The sequence below is a fragment of the Cherax quadricarinatus genome, chromosome 2 (genome assembly GCF_038502225.1).
Source record: "Cherax quadricarinatus isolate ZL_2023a chromosome 2, ASM3850222v1, whole genome shotgun sequence".
In the NCBI taxonomy this organism is placed as follows: Eukaryota; Metazoa; Arthropoda; class Malacostraca; order Decapoda; family Parastacidae; genus Cherax; species Cherax quadricarinatus.
The window spans coordinates 43,020,104-43,030,559 of record NC_091293.1 but is presented as its reverse complement, the minus strand read 5'-3'; the positions used below and the strand labels follow the sequence as shown (position 1 = coordinate 43,030,559).

The window sequence follows — 10,456 nt, the reverse complement described above, 5'->3', positions numbered from 1 at the left end:
ATGGTAGGATTGCTGGTGTCTTTTTCCTGTCTCATAAACATGCAAGATTTCAGGTACGTCTTGCTACTTGTACTTACACTTAGGTCACACTACACATACATGTACAAGCATATATATACACACCCCTCTGAGTTTTCTTCTATTCTGTTTCTAGTTCTTGTTCTTGTTTATTTCCTCTTAACTCCATGGGGAAGTGGAACAGAATTCTTCTTTCATAAGCCATGCGTGTTGTAAGAGGCGACCAAAATGTCGGGAGCAAGGGGCTAGTAACCCCTTCTCCTGTATAAATTACTAAATTTAAAGAGAAACTTTTGTTTTTCTTTTTGGGCCACCCTGCCTCGGTGGGATACGGCCGGTGTGTTGAAAGAAAGAAAGATGAATCTTTTTTCTATCATATATGTTAGTCTGGGTGAAGAATGAGTAGGTAACATAGCCAGAGTTTATTAAGACATTGTCAGTTACATGTCTATGGTATACAGAGCAATACTAGACTGATTGCCCAGGGGTCACCAGGCACCCAGCCAAGCTACTGTACCATACAAATCTCAAAAATTTTAAACATTTACTCTTAGATAATTAGAAAAACATTTTTTCTCATCACTTATGCCCACTGAGTAGGAACATGACTGTGATGCAAAATTAAAGTCTGTAAATTAACTTTTTTTAGCAATCAGTAGCAGGTGGATCTGCCATGAGGACAACACTCTCAACAATTTGTTCATTACTAAGACCATGACATTCAAGCGTTTGTGTTGTGGCTGTAGTCATTGAGACATTAGTAGAGGTAGATTCATACAAACATACTTGTTCAACCAATGCTGAACAAGAACCAAGGGTCAAATCTTTACCAGCATCATCATTCACAAGCTCACGATGACTTTGAGGAAACTGCTCATCAGGGCATCTTACCACGTTTGCATTGCAATTTTCATTAGCTTTTAAATTGTAAACATGTGTTGCACCGCCAACACATGACACTGGAGCAGGCCGAAGTAGTACATTTGATGGTAATTTGCACACTTCAGAATTTAATGAGTTATTTTCAACTGGATAAAGGTCAGAACTACAGATATCTTGTGCAGATCCTAATGGTATAGTTTCAGATTGATTGGGTGCTAGACAATTACCAGTCAGAGACTGATTAGAAGGAAGACAAATATTTGATATCTTGTGAGGCATGAAAACCGTAGAATGACTGTTAATTCCTGAAACTGACGCAGAATCTGATTGTACGCATTTATCAGAAGCAATTCTGCGAGTTTCAGACTCTACATTAAGTCTTGCCTCCATTCTTTCTTTTACTATACTATGCTCTGGATGCATTACACTATCCTGGCTGGTAATGGACTCATTATCTGCCTCTATGTTGGTTTTAGCTATGATTTCCAGTTTTGGCTCTGTCCCACATTCAGGGTCAAGATTTGGATCTACATCATTAGGGTTTGGTTCCTCTTTCTGATATCTATGCAAATTTTCACCATGGAATGCTTCTTTCTCTGTAGCAAAATCAGTAGGATCATCTTGCTGTTTGACATCAGGTGAGAGGTCAGGTTGTAACAGTGTGTGAGACAGCAGGTGGGCTTTCAGGTCATCAGTTGAAAGGCATTGGGTGCCACAATACTGGCACTTTACAGCACCTCTGGGCATGTGACTGCGTTCATGTCGGGCTAAATTTACTTTCTGATGAAATTTCTGTGAAAAAATATGAAAATAAATTAAACATATAAAAGAATAAAATGATACACACAAAAAAATAATTTTGGTTATCTTTATTCACCTTCCTAAATAAATATGCCATGCCTACAATTTAGTACACTACAAATATATATATTTTTTTAATTTTTTAAAAACCCTAATGGAAAATAAATGAATGAATATTAAGACTCAGAAAGGCTCCTAATCTACTGTGTACCTGTGGAAATATCAGATATTCATGTAGTGTTCAACCTTTGTATGTGCATAAGTGTTGCAAGCAATGAGATGGAAACTTAAAAACTGACAAAGTGACAGAGGGAAAGAGGAGGGAATATGTATTTAAAACAGTGGTGTGTTATGACAGAGAGCAAATTTTCTTAGTGAGAAAATGAATCCGAAAGCTTTGTATAACATATTTTGTTTGTTTTGTAAATTTAATGTTAGGCATGGAATAAAAAAAATTGCTGTTTGTGGTAGAAAAACTCACCAAGTAAGTGTTTACTGAATTTTTTTTTTTTTTTTTTTTTTCAACAAGTCGGCCGTCTCCCACCGAGGCAGGGTGACCCAAAAAAGAAAGAAAATCCCCAAAAAGAAAATACTTTCATCATCATTCAACACTTTCACCACACTCGCACATTATCACTGTTTTTGCAGAGGTGCTCAGAATACAACAGTCTAGAAGCATAAACATATAAAGATACACAACATATCCCTCCAAACTGCCAATATCCCAAACCCCTCCTTTAAAGTGCAGGCATTGTACTTCCCATTTCCAGGACTCAAGTCCGACTATATGAAAATAACCGGTTTCCCTGAATCCCTTCACTAAATATTACCCTGCTCACACTCCAACAGATCGTCAGGTCCCAAGTACCATTCGTCTCCATTCACTCCTATCTAACACGCTCACGCACGCTTGCTGGAAGTCCAAGCCCCTTACCCACAAAACCTCCTTTACCCCCTCTCTCCAACCCTTTCGAGGACGACCCCTACCCCGCCTTCCTTCCCCTATAGATTTATATGCTTTCCATGTCATTCTACTGTGATCCATTCTCTCTAAATGACCAAACCACCTCAACAACCCCTCTTCTGCCCTCTGACTAATACTTTTATTAACTCCACACCTTCTCCTAATTTCCACACTCCGAATTTTCTGCATAATATTTACACCACACATTGCCCTTAAACAGGACATCTCCGCTGCCTCCAACCGTCTCCTCGCTGCTGCATTTACCACCCAAGCTTCACACCCATATAAGAGTGTTGGTACTACTATACTTTCATACATTCCCTTCTTTGCCTCCATAGATAACGTTTTTTGACTCCACATATACCTCAACGCACCACTCACCTTTTTTCCCTCATCAATTCTATGATTAACCTCATCCTTCATAAATCCATAGGTAGTAGGTTGGTAGACAGCAACCACCCAGGGAGGTACTACCGTCCTGCCAAGTGAGTGTAAAACGAAGCCTGTGATTGTTTTACATGATGGTAGGATTGCTGATGTCTTTTGTCTGTCTCATAAATATGCAAGATTACAGGCATGTCTTGCTACTTCTACTTACACTTAGGTCACACTACACATACATGTACACATTTATTTATACACACTCATCTGAGTTTTCTTTGATTTTATCTTAATAGTTCTTGGTCTTATTAATTTTCCTTTTATATCCATGGGGAAGTGGAATAAGAATCTTTCCTCCGTAAGCCATGCGTGTTGTAAAAGTCAACTAAAATGCCGGGAACAATGGGCTAGTAACCCCTTTTCCTGTAAAGATTACTAAAAAGAATAAGAAGTTTACTGAATATAAACGTCAAAAAAAGGAAAAAAAAAAAAATTGTCTTTACAAATAAATGAATTTTTGGAAAGCAGACTATTTGTTTTGGTGTACAGTACTTCAAAAAGCAAAATAGCCAGAGTGAAATACAGAAAAGTAATAATGATAATACAGTGCAAGTAATCCCACCTCAACACAAGACCTGAGGATAAAGATAAAACAAAAACTGAAGAATAGGACACAAGTGCAACACCTGGGTATTTTTATTCTGTCCTCTGTACCAAGATTCCATGGTGTTGCTGTGTACTGAACTGATAAAGCTACCAAATGGAGAAACATCTGAATAAAGATACCCAGGTGTTGTGCATATGTCTTATTCATTAACTTGTTGATACTGTATACCATTACTGCTACCAAAAGTTTTTCTAAAGATCACTAACCTTATTACAATATTTGCAGGCAAATCTTTTGATTCCAAGATGAAGTAGCATGTGTACCTCCAGAGACTTGCGTGTTTTGAATAGCTTTTTGCAAGTAGGACATGGAAAAGATGCAGGACTGTGTACTGCCTGGTGCTCACGCAGCAAATCCTTCCGATGAAACTGTTTGCCACATATCTCACAGTTTAATTCTCGGGCAGCAGAACCACCTAAGGTCATACAAAAGTGCAATGGTTAATCTTATAATACTACAATAACTTTTAACCCTTTCAGGGTCCGTCCTGTACATCTATGACTTTGAAGCCAAGGTCCGAGCCATAGATCTACGCCAAAATTCTAGCGGCTTCAAATTTAGAGTGAGAAGGCTGGTAGGCCTACATCTAAGAGAATGGGTCTGCTTGGTCAGTGTGCATTGTAAAAAAAAAATCGGGGCACCCGCATTGCATTGTGGGAACGCCATCTCAGTACGCTTTGTTTATCATGCCTAGTGGCAATGAAGCTCTCACTCCCTGGTGAATTCTGACTCTCCTCTACCCAAGTTATAGTTCTAACACTGATGGAAGTGGATCTGAGGAGGAATTCTATGGTTTTGAACCATATGGTACAGTATACCATATGGTACATTGTACCATGTGGTACAATGTACCATATGGAAATAAGTCACTTTGTCTGACTTTTTTGGACTATCCTAGGTTCTCCACACATATGCAGCTATGTATGATAATGTGTGCAACTGTATTTGTGTATACCTGAATAAACTTACTTATGACGCCACATGCGCTCAAGTATATTCAGGTATACACAAATACAGTTACACAGATTATCATACATAGCAGCATATGTGTAAAGATCCTAGTGACTTATTTCCATTGGGGTTCCTGTATCTGTACCATATGGTACAATGTACCATATGGTACCCTATACCATATGCAATTCCAAGGGGACTGAGTACATCCTGTGGCCCTACACCTGGAATAGACAGTGAAAGTGATGATGATGTGGTTACAATTAAGATGGATAGACCACATGCATCAGTAGTAGTTGGTGGTGCCATGATGATGGAGCATGCGAGCATACAGCATGCTGCACCAGCCCAGGCTGGAAGTGAGTCTGGGACCCAAGCTGCTGAGTGACGGTGACAAAGCGCATTGTCATCCACCGTGGAAAGAGACGACTGTGGCTGAAATGTATTTTTTTTTTTTGCAACAATAATGCTTATACCTCATGTCCATAAGCATAATATAAAATCATACTGGTTCACAGATGAGTAAAACACCACTGTGCATGACACCTTGTTTCAAGGACTTTCACAGACTTCAGGAGTTCTAGGAACATGTCCAGTGACTGTACATATGTAAATATATAATATAACATTACTGATATACAACATTTTTGCATGTTTTTTGTTGTAAACAATTATTGTAAACAAAATGATGAAAATATTAGTGCAGTTATTGTGCTGAATACAGAGTGTACATATATACATTATGCATTATACTGGTCTCACAGGCCACAAACACAAAATTAGAAAAGAAAAGAAAAGAAAAAAGGAACAAAACAGTAAAATAAAAAAAATGCGACTTTATGGTAGTCACGGATGTTGCTGCCACCTGGTTGCTGAGGGTCAACTTCAAGCCTCTATATCTTGGAAAGTACTGATTGAATTTTTTTGTTTTGTTTTATTACCTACCGCCATAGAGCAGAAATTGCCGTAAAGTGGAACACCCTTTTTTCCCACTTAGAAATGCATATAAATTCTAGATAACAGGTTTAAGCTAATATATATTAAGTTAGCAACAGTACTAGGCATTAAAAACACAATAAAAAGTAAAATACACACACACAGTACACTTGTTACTTACCTTAAAATATTAACATGAATGTGTGAAATGGGAGGGGCAGTGTAAAGTTTTTCCATGTCAGCAATAAGTCACTGACTTTTTTTTGGGTTATCCTAGGTTCTCTACATATTCTTTTTTTCAACACACTGGCCGCATCCCACCGAGGCAGGGTGGCCCAAAAGGAAAAACAAAAGTTTCTCCTTTTACATTTAGTAATATATACTGGAGAAAGGGTTACTAGCCCCTTGCTCCTGGCATTTTAGTCGCCTCTTACGACACGCATGGCTTATGGAGGAAGAATTCTGCTCCACTCCCTCATGGAGATAAGAGGAAATAAATAAAAACAAGAACTAGTAAGAAAATAGAAGAAAACCCAGTGGGGTGTGTATATATATGCTTGTACATGCATGTGTAGTGTGACCTATATGTAACTGTATTTGATGGCTATCTCAGCCATCGACATACCTTGTTAGTAAGTTTATTCAGGTACTATACACAAATATAGATACATAGATACACAAATAACCTCTCTTCTATGTGCGGGTTATTTGTGTATCGCAGTAATGGTATTATTTACAGATACATAGATTATTATACATAGCAGCATATGTGTAAAGAACCTACGATAACCCAAAAAAGTCTGTTCACTAAGTTCAATCATTTCTAACTTGGCACTTAACCCTTTCAGGGTTTCCGATGTACTAGTACGGCTTACGCACCAGGGTTATTGACATACTAGCACGCCTAATTTCTAGCGCCTTCAAATCTAGTGAGACAAAGCTGGTAGGCCTACATATGAAAGAATGGGTCTATGTGATCAGTGTGTGCAGTATAAAAAAAAATCATGCAGCACACAGTGCGTAATGAGAAAAAAAAAAAACTTTGACCGATTTTTTGGATTAAAACAGCGACTTTGCACTGTATTTTCGTATGGTATTTGTTGTTGTATGCAAGTTTTCCTGGTCTCATTTTATAGAATGGAAGGCATATTACAGAAATTGAGATGATTTTGATTGGTTTCACAATAAAAAGTACCTTGAAATTGAGCTCAAATTAGCAGAAATGTTCGATTTTTACTAAAGTTCAAAAGTAAACAAATCATGCCAAGTGTCTAATATTCTTTCACAAGTGCTCTGATATTATTTATACCATTTCTACACTAATGCAGTAGTCTGCATAACAGTAAATCTTTTATTTTTTTGCGAGAATATAAATTCAAAGTGGAAAGCACAAGAAATGTAAGAGGGGCCTGGGGATGTGACTAACAAACAAAAAACTTGTTATTTTAGTGCCAGGAATGTCTGTCTTGTTTATTCTGGACCCTATTTCGAAATTGGCATCTTCTGAAATTTGTGCAAAATTGGCAAAATTGCCAATTTCTAACCATTTTATTGGACAGTTGAAATTGGTAAATGGGTGGTTTCTTGTACTCATTCAATAGAAAAAATGGAGTTCTAGCAAAATAAATATGATTTTTGTCAACTAGTACAAAGGAATTGACCGAAAATAGGGCTCAAATTGGGCGAAATCGCCGATGCATAAACATCGTCGAGACCGCTAACTTTGCAAGAGCATAATTCCGTAAGTTTTCCATCAAATTTCATACTTTTGTGTCATTATGATTGGGAAAAGATTCTCTATCATTTCAAAAGAAAATATAATTTTTTTTTCCTGAAAAATTTTCAACCCTGAGAACGAGTTTAGGAGAGGGCCTCTCGACCTTGAAAGGGTTAAAGTAAGAGGCTTATGACTCTTCTCTTTATCACAACTAAGCTTAAACGCCATCGTTAATGACAGCCAACTAGTTAACGAAATAGTAAACAAGAGAGAACAAGATACACAAAGTTCAGACAATGTAAAAGCACAAACTGAACAGGTGGTGAGCGATCACTTGCCCATCATGCATTTGCTCTAGGGCGCGGGCGATCACTCGCCCGCGCCCTAGAGTGATAAAATGCATATACAGTATACTCATTACTTACCTTAAAATATTTGTAGTCTTAATGTAGAGTGAGAGGTGAGTAAACGATATAAAAACGAATAAACGACAAAGAGAAAGAGAGAGAGAGAGAGAGAGAGAGAAGCTGATATCCTTGGGGTGAAATCTGACTCGAAACTGACCATGAAGTACCATGTTGTAAATCTTGCAAACAAGGTAGACAGGCAGCTTACAGCACTTTGCTGTATCTTGCATCTGGTTGACAGTAGGGGTTGCAAGATTCTGTACGAGGCACAAGTACGCACACACCTTGAGTATGCTCCACTTTCTTGGTTTGCCTGCCCCCCCTCTCATCTGCAACTGCTTAACAGAATACTGTAGTGAACAGAGCAAGAGCCTGGACCAATCCTGGTTAGATCTGTCATTTCAGCAGAGCCTTCAACACAGGAGGGATGTGGGTGGCCTTACTGTTATGTACAAGGCCAATATTGTCAAAGTAACACATTTGGATCCACTTCGAGGACAGCATGAAGCAAGCTTCTATACCACAAGACGGGCAGAAAGCAGCAACTTCACTCTGGCTGTACCCTTCTCCAGAACATCACTTCATCTGAGATCATTTATCCCCAGGATGAGTTGATTCTGGAACACATTCGTACAGCATTATGATGTCAACGAGATAAAGTTAGTTGATCAAATGAAAATGCTGGCCCACAGATGACTCCAACTTCATCCTATTCCCTACTTGTATGTCTCATAACAATAAAAATGCTTTCAAATGAGCTGTTGTAGGTAACAGCTCTTAGCTTGTCAATAAAGTTAAGAATCCTTAACCTGTAAATAGCTTGTCAATAAAGCTAGGGATCCTTAACCTAACCTTGTCAAACCCTGTGTAAAAAAAAAAAAAAAAAGAGAGAGACAGAGAGACAGAGACAGAGAGAGAGAGAGACAGAGAGAGAGAGTGAGTGTGTACTCACCTATTTGCGGTTGCAGGGCTTGAGTCATAGCTCCTGGCCCCGCCTCTTCGCTGATTGCTACTAGGTCCTCTCTCTCCCTGCCCCATGAGCTTTATCATACCTCGCCTTAAAACTATGTATGGTTCCCGCCTCCACTACGTCACTTTCTAGGCTATTCCATGGCCTGACTACTCTATGATTGAAGAAATACTTCCTAACATCCGTTTGATTCATCTTAGTCTTCAACTTCCAATTGTGACCTCTTGTGTCTGTGTCCCTTCTCTGGAACATCCCGTCTTTGTCCACCTTGTCTATTCCGCGCAGTATTTTATATGTCGTTATCATGTCTCCCCTGACCCTCCTGTCCTCCAGTGTCATCAGGCCGATTTCCCTCAACCTTTCTTCGTAGGACAATCCCCGTAGCTCTGGGACTAGTCTTGTTGCAAACCTTTGCACTTTCTCTAATTTCTTGACGTGCTTGACTAGGTGTGGATTCCAAACTGGTGCTGCATACTCCAGTATGGGCCTGACGTAAATGGTATACAGAGTCTTGAACGAATCCTTACTGAGGTATTGGAACGCTATCCGTAGGTTTGTCAGGCGCCCGTATGCTGCAGCAGTTATCTGATTGATGTGCGCCTCAGGAGGTATACTCGGTGTTATACTTACCCTCAGATCTTTTTCCTTGAGTGAGGTTTGCAGTCTTTGGCCATCTAAACTATATTGTGTCTGCGGTCTTCTTTGCCCTCCCCCAATCTTCATGACTTTGCATTTGGCAGTGTTAAACTCAAGGAGCCAGTTGCTGGACCACGCTTCCAGCCTGTCCAGGTCTCTTTGTAGTCCTGCCTGATCCTCATCCAATTTGATTCTTCTCATTAACTTCACATCATCTGCAAACAAGGACACTTCTGAGTCTATCCCTTCTGTTATATCGTTCACATATACCAAGAACAACACAGGTCCTAGGACTGACCCCTGTGGAGCCCCGCTTGTCACAAGCTCCCACTCTGACACCTCATCACGTACCATGACTCGTTGTTGCCTCCCTGTCAGGTATTCTCTGATCCATTGCAGTGCCTTTCCTGTTATGTGTGCCTGATCCTCTAGCTTTTGCAGCAACCTCTTGTGAGGAACTGTGTCGAAGGCCTTCTTGCAGTCCAAAAAAATGCAGTCGATCCACCCCTCTCTCTCTCGTCTTACTTCTGTCACCTTGTCATAAAACTCTAGTAGGTTTGTGACACAGGATTTTCCTTCTGTGAAACTGTGCTGGTTGTCAATTATACACTTGTTTCTTTCCAGGTGCTCCACCACTCTCCTCCTGATGATCTTCTCCATGACCTTGCATACTATACACGTTAGCGATACAGGTCTGTAGTTTAGTGCCTCGTGTCTGTCTCCCATTTTAAAAACTGGGACTACATTTGCCATCTTCCATACCTCAGGGAGTTGCCCAGTTTCAAATGACTTGTTGAAGATCTTTGTTAATGACACACACAATATCTCTGCTCCCTCTTCAAGGACCCACGGAGAGATGTTGTCTGGTCCCACCGCCTTCGAGGTGTCAAGTTCGCATAGCAGCTTCTTCACTTCCTCCTTGGTTAAATGTACCTCATCCAGCACTTGCTGGTGTACCCCCCTGTTCTGATTTCCTGGAGTCCTACTGGTTTCCACTGTAAATACTTCTTTAAATCTCGTGTTGAGCTCCTGACATACCTCTCGGTCGTTTCTTGTGAATTCCCATCACCCTTCCTCAGTCTGATTACCTGGTCCTTGACTGTTGTTTTCCTCCTGATGTGGCTGT

General features: G+C 39.8%; 1 protein-coding gene across 1 annotated transcript; it reads right to left on the bottom strand.

The window, feature by feature from the left end:
* Positions 1 to 425: 425 nt before the first annotated feature.
* On the bottom strand, positions 426 to 4,128 carry LOC138853131 (uncharacterized; the record flags this gene model as incomplete). Its single annotated transcript, XM_070088042.1, is given in 2 exon segments — positions 426 to 1,692; positions 3,920 to 4,128. Coding segments are annotated over 2 exon segments (1,080 nt in total). The 3' UTR covers positions 426 to 663.
* Between the last annotated feature and the right edge of the window lie 6,328 nt (positions 4,129 to 10,456).